Source organism: Ambystoma mexicanum, chromosome 7p (assembly GCF_040938575.1).
Source record: "Ambystoma mexicanum isolate Mex_15411 chromosome 7p, UKY_AmexF1_1, whole genome shotgun sequence".
In the NCBI taxonomy this organism is placed as follows: domain Eukaryota; kingdom Metazoa; phylum Chordata; class Amphibia; order Caudata; family Ambystomatidae; genus Ambystoma; species Ambystoma mexicanum.
The window spans coordinates 230853931-230866790 of record NC_090939.1 but is presented as its reverse complement, the minus strand read 5'-3'; the positions used below and the strand labels follow the sequence as shown (position 1 = coordinate 230866790).

The 12860-nt window shown below is 46.5% G+C and overlaps 1 protein-coding gene across 3 annotated transcripts in view; it reads left to right on the top strand.

Annotated features, from left to right (window-relative positions):
- DOP1B (DOP1 leucine zipper like protein B) overlaps positions 1-12860 on the top strand; it is a 1145257-nt gene that overhangs the window by 585058 nt on the left and 547339 nt on the right. For all 3 annotated transcript variants that reach the window (XM_069636119.1, XM_069636117.1, XM_069636118.1), the window contains exon 13: positions 4998-5189. In XM_069636119.1, coding sequence (XP_069492220.1) covers positions 4998-5189 — 192 coding nt within the window. The remainder of the gene's footprint in view (positions 1-4997; positions 5190-12860) is intronic.

Below are 12860 nucleotides of genomic sequence, written 5' to 3'. Positions count from 1 at the left end.
CCCCACTGGCCTGTTGGAGATCTACCAAGGGCTCTTCAAGTGCCAACGCAGCCTGCGCTGGCAGACCCTGAGCCTGGGTGGCGGTGTCCACAGCTGCACCTGCAGCTACCACTACCCTTGGGCCCGTGGCAGTCGATGGAACGGACTGCCGGGTCGAACGGGTGCCAGTGCCAGATGCAGGAACCACAGGGGGTGGTGGCATGACTGCACCGACACATGGCACAACATTGTGCTCAAGTGGCGCACCCCTGCCTCTTCCCCCTCTGTGGCCGCCCTGGACACCCTGGAGTCCCCCTACTCCCTGGTCACCACGGCCACGTCCTCGACCACGCCCGCCACGAGGAGGACGCCCAGCTGAGGCGCCCCTCACCTTTGGTGGCCTCCCAACCATGGCACTGATGTAGTAGTGCTGGCACAGATGGAGTGGTGCCAATGGGAGGTGTACACCACAATTGACCTGGGCAATTGGGGTGAAGGGGTGAGAAGCAAGATGTTACAGCCCCCCTGCACCTGCAAGGCTGTATGTGACCCCGGTGATGTGGTGACGGGTCACGCAACGCTCAGGCACCCCAAAACTGCAGTAAAACCATGCACGCAACCCTACAGCCTACGTGCGTGGATTCAACCTCCCGCAGTACGCGGTGGCACCCAGTAACACGAATAATGCGTACGCGTGGGACACGCAGGCTACTATGACATCGAAAATGGGTGCGATACACAGGGGCACCCGCAGTGGGAAAAAGAGCGTGTGCGACTCACCGTCTGACTAGCGCGATGCAGAAAAACACACGTAGCCAATACCAACGCCAAAAGAGGAGATACGTCCTAGATAGCTGTGAAGTTGTGATGGCTCGCAAACCATGCAGCAGCAACACACGTCGGTCTCCACGAAAGGCACGTACAGCGAACTGCTGGGCCCGCTAACCTTTAACCCGTGCTGAGGGAAACGCACGCGCGCGTCACGTCACTTACGCGCATGGGCCCTTTCCTCGTATTACACGCGGACGTGCAGTTTTTCACGTGCACTGAAATGCCCATGCACGCCTGTACGCGTTACGTCACAGGGGCGCTTGCGCTTGAGGGGCCTTCTGTCCAATGAAATTGCATATGCGTGCAGACGCGCTTACGCGCTAAGGGCCTTTCCTCGAATTACACGCTGACGTGCCGAATTTTCACGTGCCAAATCACTCCGTATCAAGCTGGCCACACGTAAGCACAGGGAAGACCACGCTCCTGCCCAGAAGGCCGAACTACTACCCCCCAGAGCCCTGAGCACGCTCCCACCTGCCATCTGCTGCTGCCTGACTGCCTGCTGCCCACGTGCCCGGCCATTTGCTGCTTGCACATCAGCCAGGGGTGCTGTTGCTGTGACCACCCCTGCTGGAACCGAAGACTCCCGACTGGGATTCCATCGCTCCACAGCCCAGGACCCAGTTGCCCACCCACTCCTGCCTCTGTGGTTGTCATGTCGGGGCAAACACCATCTGAGACCACTGACCACCCCCGGCCAGAGAGGCAGAGGGGGGCCAGCTTCAGTGCCACCGAAGTTGGTGTCCTGGTGGAGCAAGTCCTGGGGCAGTATGATGCCGTCTTCGGAAGTTCCCGCGCCGACAAGGAAGGACGGACTCGGATCTGGACTGACATTGTGACTGTCATCAACGCGGAGGGGCTGGCAGTCCGCGACTTCCAACATGTCAAGAAGCGCTGGGAGGACTTCAGGTCCAGGACCCTGAACAAGGCCCGGCGCCTCTTGAAGGCAGCGGATACCAAGGGGCGCCGGGGCCACTTGTCGGAAGAACAGATGAGGGTCCTGGAACGCATATCCCCAGCGCTCCACATCCAGGTCCTTGAGAGGCAGACCCGCCTGGAGTCGAGCGGTAAGTGTACATGCATCCTGATTGTGAGCTGTGCGTGTGGTGATTTTTCAGTAGTGTGCAGGTTGCACATCTGTTTGTATGGATTTGAGTATGGGTGGGGTGTACAGGGCCGTGGGGCTAACACATGCAAGGGCTGGAATGTGTGAGACATGGATGGTGCTTGTGTGTGTAGGCTTGCATGCCAAATGCAGTTGTGTGGGCACACGTTTGGATGAATGTGTATGTAAGTAGACATGTCCGTGATGTCACGCATGTATGTTATTTTCAGCTGCATGTATCAGCACTGTGTACATGTGCATCTGTGTGTATTTGACAAGGGTGCAACAGTGATGCAACATGGATGCATGTGACAGCGGTATGTGGAAGCCTGATCGGCAGATGTGACATGGATGCCCATCTGAACACTGCGACACTTGGCAGAGGTGTACACATGCATGCAGGTGTGGTGGTGTGTGTACATGTGTGGTGCACTTCCTGTGTTGCATGTGATGTCTGGCTCACCTTTGCCTGCTCATGCTGTTGTATGTGTATGGATGGTGCTGGCAGTTGCGATATGGCTGTGGTATGGCTCATGTGTGCGAGTTGAAATGACATGTGTGTTGGGGATTGTGATGACATGTCTGAGGTTTGCCAATGTTACTCATGTACAACTGTCATGTGTGTATGTGTCCATTGTACAGTGCCCTGATGCCTGTGTTTTATTTCTCCCTGTCTGCAGCGTCAACTGATGAAGAGGGCGGAGAAAGTGCTGTGGAGCACAGCGGCGGGGATCCCACCGCCAGCCGGAGAAGCAAGGCCCGGCTCCCCTCCCATGTTGTCGTTTCGTCGGGGAGTGAGGAGTCTGGTGCCGCATCCCAGGCCGCAGCTGCCAGGGGGAGGTCCAAGAGGCGGAGGTGGGAGTTGGACTCCTCGGCAGCAGAAGGGGCAGCTGGGACCCCACAGGGCCCAACGGGGGAAGATGGCACGGAGTCATCCAGGTTGGTGGGGGGTTTGGTGGAGGAGGAGGCCGTGCAAGCAACAGAGACGGGGTCTGGAGGTGGGGATCCCACTGGTGCTAGTGGTGCAGTGCAGGACCAGGGACAGGAGGCAGCACAGGCCGCCGCGGAGGTGCCTGTGTGCAATCCTGTCCCTGATCCTGTCCCTGCATCATCTTGCACCAGCAGGGATGCCCACGTCCAGACCCGTTTTCAGGCAGGGGATGAGCTCACGACAACTGGCCTTCCTCTGCCTGCGGACGTGGCTATCCGGGTCCGGGTTGAGCCTGTTCTGACTGGTGTGGCGGTACAGGGTTAAAGAATGCATGTTTATTGCTGCCCTTAGGTGTAAAAAGATTTTCCGTTTCTTCCTGTCTGTTCCTAAGGTATTCCGCTATTACGCTCTGTGTGGTGTCTTTCGATATATGGAAGCTCATTTTTCACATTATGTGACAGGGGAATCTTACATGAGTACAACGTAACACGCTTCTCCATATATTCTGTGACATGAAAGAATATGAATTGACCATAATAATGTTTATATTGTAAATGCATCATGTATCATAACTAACAAAGACTTTGCATCTATTTTTCTCCGAATCTCACCCCTGCTTTCTCCAACCCCTATTCCCCATCCAATTATTGGCTGGCTTTTCATTTCTAACAACCATGCACTTATGTGTTTATGTATTTTTCTTTCAATGCATACTTAATCTTATTATTTTTATCATCACTTTATTTTGGATATATACACATGTCTACCAATGTGACTATTTGCTTATGTTTTCATTTTTTTTTCTTTTTTTTAATGATTATATGATGTTAAGACTAATCAATAGCCCTGATTTGAAAAAGGTCCTTGGAGGACCGAAACATGTGTCATCAACTATAAGGGCTATTTTCTGAGAAATAAAACTAATTTGCAAACATTAGGCGCAGTCTCTTTCCAGGTTACTTATACCTTACACTATTTTGCAAGGGGTCTTGTACTTGGCTAAACCCCAGACCTGATGAGACGCGACTCCATGGACTTAATGTATTGATTGTATCAACTACTTTCTTTGTTCACTACTATAAGATGTTGCCAAGTTAGACCAAACCTTCCAAGCCAAGGTTTTGAGGAAACATTATATATATATATATATATATATATATATATATATATATGCTGCCAAGATGAGAACCCTGAAATTGTGTTGAGTGAAACTATATTGAGTTTCCACTTAAATGGCAGCATACAGATTAATATGGTAGCACTCGAATATTTATATATTTTTCTTTTTTTCAGCACCTGAAAGAGGAAGTTGTTGATCAAAGCATGTGCCTTTATTTCAAACTGTGGAAAAACCATTAAGGACCTGATTCACAGTGTGTTTTCCTATGGGATTGTGCCATTATAAAACACTTCTGTGAATCAGTCCCTAAGTAAATAAAATGTATCTTGCAGATTCAAATTTCAGTTTTTTGACTAATGTAAGGAGTACAATCTGTCAGTAAATAAGAAAAAACAAAACACTTTTTATTTGGTCGACAACAATCCGACTTGTGGGTCAGGTGTGCAGCACCAAAAAGTAACTGTGACACACAAATGGGTTCATGAGTGCAGTATGCCTAAATAAAAAATCAAACTAAACAGCAGTTTTTGACATCAGACCTGTGGACCCAGCTGGGACCTACAGACCGGGTCTGAGGCTAAGCATAGCCTGCTGATCTGCTTGGGCCATTGGGCATGGTCATAGTCCCTTTGCCCAGTTGCCACACGTATTCGCACAAGGTATGGAAGGCCATTCCCCAGGCGTTTGGTTGCTTGCCATTGCTTCAGGCTTTGCCCAGTTGTCTTGTTTGGTGATGCCAGGCAAAGAGGACACTGGGCATTGTGACAGGCCATGTGACGTTCAAGTGACGTTGGTTCTGCAGCCTGTTAGAAGGCTCAGGTAAATTGGACACAGAGGCCAGATAAAGTGGTCTTGTGATTTGTCGAAAATTGTACTATGTAAGAGTTGTAATGTTTAAAAAAGACAAATAGGGGGGAACATGTCTGGATATAGAAACGCCAAAACGGTTGTCTTTGTTGTCAAAAGGATTGGCTGTAACGGTTGTTTGTGTTATCCACATTCATGGTCTCAACGTCGCTTGTTGATTTTAGGAACTTTACTCTGAAGTGCAGACACAGTACCTGCCACAGATGCTGAGCTACATGACACAGTCCCTTGCTGAGAACATGGACTCCCTCAGCCTGAAGGAGCTCACTCATGCCTTGAAGACCTGTTTCAAAGTGCTGAGCAAAGTGCAGATGCCCCCTGCTTACCTGGAGATGCAGACCGGAAGCGAACACAGCGTAAGTGTGTTTCTTTACTTTTTATTCCTATGTGTTCCCAAGGACCCAAATCCCTAAAACACTTGTAAAGATGATGGAGGAAAGTCTGCTATCGTATTGTGTTTTCAAAAGCTTTGTCTAAGGTTTACAGGGCATAAGTAGGAGGTCTTCGGTTTGTCTTAGCACATGCAGTACACTATCTGAGCAAAGAGGTTACTTGGGAATTGTAAACTTTTGTTTGATGGTCTCCATGGTCTTAGTGTCTCAAATTGGTATGGGATGCCTTTCAAACATTTGGGGCAGGTTTATCATTGAGAGCTTTGTATATGGAGAGGAATTGTTTGACTTGACCGTGTTGAGCTAGTTTGTCCTGTTTCCCTTCCTTCATGGTTGTGGGATAACCATATGAGTATTAAAAGAAAAGCTACAGTCTTGCAAAGAATGAGAAAATGAAAAAAGGTTGCAAGTGTGGCCCCACATACATGAAAGCCCCACCTCCACTTAGACACCAATCTGCTTACATACCACTCCTACACTCTACAAATGCCATGTGTAATAGGGTGGGCTCACCTATAAAAATGGTGCATGGAAAATTAGTGCAAGGATCACTTTGGTAATTAACTGGTATAGGTATTGTAGCGAACCAGAAGGGGGAGTCGGACACAAGTTAGACATTCCCATCTTTTATTTAACCAAAATAATCAAATGCCTATCTTGCCCTCAGACTGTGGGTTTTCCCCTACCCTACCTAACCAAACTAACCAATGGTGCTCTTCACTCAAAACCAAAACGTCTTTCAGGCACTTGATTCATAATCAATACGTTTGTCTTTCCATCTATTCCTTGCACTGAATTCCTGTAATCATCCAGCATTGGCAAATTCAATACCTTTGGCTCGTGTATAGGCATTAGATAGGCATTTACCAGGCACTGTTATAATATACAAAGGTGCTTTGCCAGCTTATGGCCAGATAGTACCATTAAGGCAGTGCCTGGAAAATGCCTTTTCTAAGCCGAAACTGTTGCATTTGCCAATGCTTGTTTTACATTTTTTCCGCTCTGCCTCTTTTCTTTTTTCTACTGTGCTGCGGACCCAGTCCTATGTCAGTTGATGGGGACAATAGACTTTGTGGAAGGCTGTGGTGGTTTTTCCAGCAAAGCCACTTTGCTACAACATGAATCGGAAATAACAATACTGAAAGAAAGTAGCTCATTCTTTGTCAACAGAAGGGTGTTGGTTATTTTAGTGGTTCAGGTATCATTCCTATATCAATATTGCAAAGGTATATTAAGGCAGGTGCTAGACTTCTTTCATGGTGATCATTTGGTTATGGAATGCCTTGCACTACAGAGGCTTGCAATGATATCACTAATACATTCAACAACCTAAATGAAGCTGGCATGGTTGACAGGATTTATTTAGGGTGTTGCCATTATGACTTTTTTCTAATTTAAAGTCAATATTTCCTTTAGACTACAATATAACATATTTGCATATCCTTAACCTTAATTTACACATAAAGCTGAATTCTGAAATAAATTTATATTACAACAAAATATTTGAAGGCGTTTTCAGTCAATCTCTAATTCACTGAGTCAGAACTTTTACGTTGCACTAATTTAAATGCTCTTTTCGATAGCAGTGACGGGCTTAGTACAGAGTGCACCATATCCGTGGAAGAGGCATTGATTCAAGTTCTCTTCATTCCAGAGCAGCACAATCCTGATAAAACACTTGGTAGGAACATATTATGTTCTACATGAGTTTCTCAGCAAACAAAAAAACAAATGTTTTAAAGTTTCACATAATCGCTTGTCAAGCCAAACCTTTCCCCTGGCACATGGCACTGTTGGAGTCAACACAGGATGTGCAAGGCAGCTACAGAGTAGGTCACACAAGGTGTATTATGCTAATCCGAATAGGGTATAAGCAAACACAGGAACCAAGGTAGGATAAACACAGTGAAGGCAATGGAAATTAGTTCAAAGATGAATGTTTCAGCCTCAGGGCTAGTCTCCTAGGGTTGTTATCTTGGGTTAAATTCAACACATGTTCATACGTAATGGTAATCAAACCCCAAAGTCACTCGCAGGTCAGGATCAGGGTGATACGTAGGAGGAACCAATTGTCTGAGACCTTAGATAGCAACCAGGAATCTCTTGTGGTCTCGGTTCCAAATGCCTGAGGCAAATATCACGTCATCAAGTTTTTTGTCTGTGCTCTTTTTACACTCTGCAAGTCTCTATACAAAGACAGGGCTTCCTAGACCGTCAAAATCTGTTTTAACCACTGACTGGCTATTTAAACTCCATCTCTGTGGGTTTTCAGGCCATCATCATTATAGCCAGACACTAGGGCAATCTCTCATAGCGCTCCTCAGTCTCATGGAAGCTAAGCATTCTAAATTCTCCACCCTGGTCTGTTAAACATGGACTCTAACTTTGAGACCTGTTGTGGGTCTAAGTTAGCAGACAGTGGTTCTGAACGGCTCTGCAAAGGCTCTTTAGTGAAGAATGTCCCCTGCCAAGCCTGTTGTTGACTCCTGAATTCAGTCTTCAATTGGCAAGTATTTATCGAAGTAAAACAAAAAGAAAAGGAATGAGGAGTTTTATTGAGAATGGACAAATCAGGATTCCATTTATTACAGACTTGCAAGCCAATTAACGGACAGCACCTTTACAAGCCCGCTACCCAAACCAATGCAACCCGCCTCCAATTCGCCGTCCCCTTTTATTTCCTCCTGGGCCGGCCCATTCCAATCCAGGTCACCTCAGTTTGACCTTTCCTGCCCCGAAAATATAACAATGCCTTGTCCTTTATCGTCACATGCTTCTCGCTTCTGGGCCAGTCCCTCTGGTGTGAAGATATCCAGCGTTGTCCTCTTCAGGTGAGTGATGTAGAGCCACTGCCTGCTTACGTAGTTCCTGAAAGGAATTCAGGCTCGGTTTTAACCAGCACAGGCCCGTCCTATCCAAAGATTGACGGCTAGGTGTCCTTCACCCAATTGCCCCGAAGGCCTCTGAAAACGCAGTCTCAGCAATCCTACAGCCCATCACGTCCCTGTAGAGAGCCCTTGAGGGTAAGCATTGCCTAAAGCCAATAGGGAGTGATTTCCCTATTCAGTGTCCGCTTAAATTTAAAATAAAATAAAAATGCTCAGGCGTATGTGAAGTGAGTGGCAATTCGGATATCATCCAGGCTTCCCCTCCCCTTCTCTTCATTTACCCACATATTAGAACTACATATCACAAAATGCCTTTGTGTCGTCTTTGCAGTACAAATCCTCTCCCCACCTCCGGGGACCGTCTGCGTTCACATTTTCTTTAGTAATGTTGATGAACTTGCCATTTCCACCAGGTCCGGTCTATGGCTACTGGTCAACCCCACTCCTCTCTGCTTGTTCAGTAGTGCTTGTGCTGGGTCAGTGGTGCCAGCAGCATCACTGGGGTGCCTCTCATATGCACACCTCAGGTGGGTGGTGGCGCCATAGTCAAAAGACAACCAGTTTCTTGCCCAAGTTGGAGAGGAATGTTGAGCAGGTGGATGGATTCATCTCCGTAAATGGTGCCTCGTTTCTGCTTATCTTGGGGCGATCGGCAAGGCGGCTCTGTAAAAAAAAAAAAAAAAAAATGGACTGCTACCTGCATCCTCGCCAACAGCCTATCCAACGTTTTTTGTTTAGAAAAAATATATATTAATGTAAATAGTTCACTTTCTTCAGCATGCTCATTTATTTCCAAAGCAAACCTTTGCGAATTAAAATGGCGGCGTTTTGCTTTTGGAAATCTTCAGCTCCCTCCTGCAGTGCATCATGAGATATATGAACGCTTTTGGTGGCAAGGGGCACTTCAATGTACTGTAGGTTAACAAAAAATACTTGTCCGATTTACCACTGCACCAATGCACCAAAAAGCACCCATTACCATGCTTCCTCCAGCCCACTAAAAAAAATGGGCAAAAGAAAATAAGTGCAGCGGCTTGAGCTAAGGGCGTGAGCAGACATTGCTCATTTTTCTCTTTGGGAAAACAAATGGAGAAAGTCAAGAACAGACTTTCTTTGGCGTGTCATTTATGTTGAACTGTAGGATGGATTTGCACCTAAATTTACATTTGTGCATTCTTCTGGTCTGGTTTATTTGGCAATTCGCAAGCTGATTCATGAAACATGTCAAGTGTTAGTGGCCACAGAATGTTGGGAAAGTCAATGGATCAAGAATTCAACTATAGTGAGGTGAGTTAAGATTTCATTTTATTATGAGAGGCTATATTTGTGTATGAATATGTAATTTTCTTTGAGTGTTATAGGAACGTTAACATTGGTTTTTCCAGAGTTTATATACTTTACATTTTTTAAAAAAATGTATTTTGCATTTTTAAAGCACTCACACAGCCCGCGGGCATCGAGGAGCTGTTACAGGAAGTTTTTTTTTTAGACGCGTAATTGTGTTTATTTTTTTGTGTGTCTTTTAGTTGCGTATTTATAACGCGCATAAATACCCAGAGGTTTCTAAGCGCGGACCCGGGGATCGAACCTGTGTTGCTTCGTGTCGTCTTGCTTCCAAGGCGAACACGTTGCCACTGAGCTATCCTCCCGGGGCAATTATATAGATTGTAACCCTTAACTTTTTTAATGAAATGTTTTTTTACTGATATGCATATTATTATGACTAGAAATGTGTTGTGTACCTTGGAAGGAACCATCATAGATTATTACCACACAGCGTAGGGCTCTGTCTTACTCTTGGTTTGTTCCTGTTGAATAAACCATTCTTGACCCTAATGGGTCAACAGTAAGTCTGGGGGAAATAAACCCTTTTGTACATTTAAAGTCTACATAAATGCTTGTTCCATGATGGGTAGAATAAAGGTATCTCTGTTTGGCTGTTTTTTTTCAGTACTTTTCATAGTTATCTGGAATAAACAGACTGTGCTTCAGTAGACCTTGCAATATTACATGGATCATCGTGTTCTATTAAAAGGGTCTATTTGACTAGTGTTGCTTCACTACTGTCACAGATGGTCTCAAGAGCACACCAACTCCCAAAAACAGTTTACGGGTAGAATGGAGAAGCAGTTCACTACGAGCTGTCCCTCTTTCTTTCTCTCTCTCATCACCACTGGGAGGTTCTATCCCTTGGCCAGGTGTCCAGAAACCCCAGACCCCCATTTAACTGACTTTTAATACCTATGGGCAAATGCCTTGCGCGCTCGCTCTCGCTCTCTCTCGCAACAATCTAGGTGAATTCTAACCTACTTGCTACAAAATCACAATGGTCTTTCAACTGGATTAAAGTGCCTTTACCCAGGCTCAACTTGCCCTTTCCTCTAATGTCCTTATACCTTTTCCTTCCTACTCTCCCCCTGCTATCTGTGAGAAACTAAATGGTGTCTCACCCTCTAGCCATAGAGATCTCTCTCTTGCCTTTGGATCCAGACCCTGGGTGGTGACCCAGTGCGGAAGGATCACCTGGGTGAGGGGTCTTTGGGGAGTGGGACACCGGATGGTGAGACATGGTATCCCTCCCCCTGTAACACCTTTACCCCATTGTACCAGGTAGGATGTGTGGGAACTTTGCCCCCTCCCCCACCTTCCCGTCACAAACACTTTCACACGGACAGCCTGCTCTGGGAGAAAACATACTCACACCTGAGCAATGTACCTGACATGTCCCGCTACTATGGTCAGGCGAAGTCGGGCAATTGCTGACAATCACTCACGCTTGACTTCCATTAAACTTCCCCGCACGTATAAAAGGTGGAGCACAAGAGTACACTCTGAGTGAGGCAAAGCACACGAAGCAACAGCAGTTTTGAGTCGGCAGCTGAACGAGGGGAGAAAGACTGGAAACCAAGAAGGGTTTGCAAGCAGGGAAATACCCTTGACCTTTTCGGCAAGAAACCGTTACTTTCCAGAAACCTTCGAGGCAGAAAGCATAAGGCCAGGAAACCAGACTGAAGACTCCTGCATTGTGTGTCTTAGATACCGAAAGCCTTGCCGCGTAACCAGCCAAGGTGGGTAGGAGGCTCAGCCACCGGGTTATCGTCCTTGGCTCCAAGATTAAAGAAGCATTAGAGAGAACAACCTAGCCAGTGAGTTGGAGAGACTGATGCAAGACCGGTCTGTGTTTTAGTCAATGTTGCAAGCGGCAACATTGTATAACGAGCGCTGGAACGAACATTGTTAAACGCGTGTGATGAAAGACGCAAGTGAAGCTAAACTGCTGATGAATGTTTGAACTTGAGAAGGAAAGATACAATCCCGTTAACCGAGTGGTCCAGCACTGTGCGTTTGCTCAATTGAAGGTCTCTGCAAAGTATCCTAAGAGAAACAAAAGACAAAAGATTGAGAATATTGTATGAGGTGAATCAAAGTGGTCCTGCAATGGTTTAAGCAAAACCCATCGCACATTCAAGTGTCTTTGATTTTAATATCAAGAGGATCCAAGCCCGCTCGAGGGAGAGCCATGATCAGAGCCTGAGCGAGGGACACCAAGAGTAAACATTGTGGTAGAAAGGGGTCCAAGCCTGAAGGACGGAGACCCATGATAAATACTGGAAGTGAGAACTCGTGCATGTGAAGATCCTAATAGAAGTGGAACTTTGGTATTTGTTGTTATGACAGGCCCTCTGCAGTAAGAGACTGTTATTGGAAAAGGGACTTTGCCAGAAGGCCCTGTTGTCTATGTTTTGAACTGTGTCCTTGTGGCAGAGAAGCCAGAGTGTGTGCAAAGCTCGAACGTGCCGCCTTGCACCGTGCTAAAAACGTGGGTAAGGGAAGCCAACTGCTTAACCGTCCTGACATATATTATTTGTTGAACACTTTTCTTTGTTGCATACATCATTGTCCCACACCCTTTTGTATTTAGAAGTAAGGATTTGCAATGGGTTTATTAGTATAGGCTCTTTTATTTTGACAGAGACTCGATTAGGACGCGTTATTATTTGATGGTCGTAGTTTGCTGCCATCCCTAGATTTAAGTTAGATAGGTGTTCAACCAACCCATTGAAGTTCAATAAACACCCTTGAACTGAGATCACTTGTCTGTCTTCACTGTTTGATACCATGCCTTCCCACCCACTGTCTCCTTCGCATGCTACCCTTTCTGTCCCTCCAATATTCCTCTCTCTCTGACACTACAGCCTACCTCCACCCTGCGATCTTGCTCTCTACAACTTGCTCTCCACAACTCGCTACTCTATCCTCCAGTTACTCTCTAGTACAACCTCCTCTCCACTACTCTTCTCCCCCAGTCTACCACTGCACTGATTCTTTCCTTCAACTGCACTACACTCCAGACTAATAGACTTGTCACCTTTGACTCTCCCAGTCACCCTTTGCAATCACCCCAGTTACACACACACACCCTTCTCTCACCCTTAATCTCAGTCACTGACCTTGCATGCAATGACACCCACGTGCCACTTTCTCTTAGCAAACTACACCTCAACTTGCACATGCACTTGACAATTTTCCTTCATGCTCTGCTACACCATCCTTCTACTACCTGGTCTCTTGGTCCACCTGTTCCTCCCTTGATCTCACCAATGAACCCCATTGCCCTAGTCTCTCTGCTCCCTTTTTACCTCCCTCTTCCCCCTCCATGGGCTCCTTCCATCAGCTGCTTCCCTGGGCCAACCGCTGGCTTCCTTTTCCACAGGATCCAGGTTACAGGTATACAAGCCTATATAAA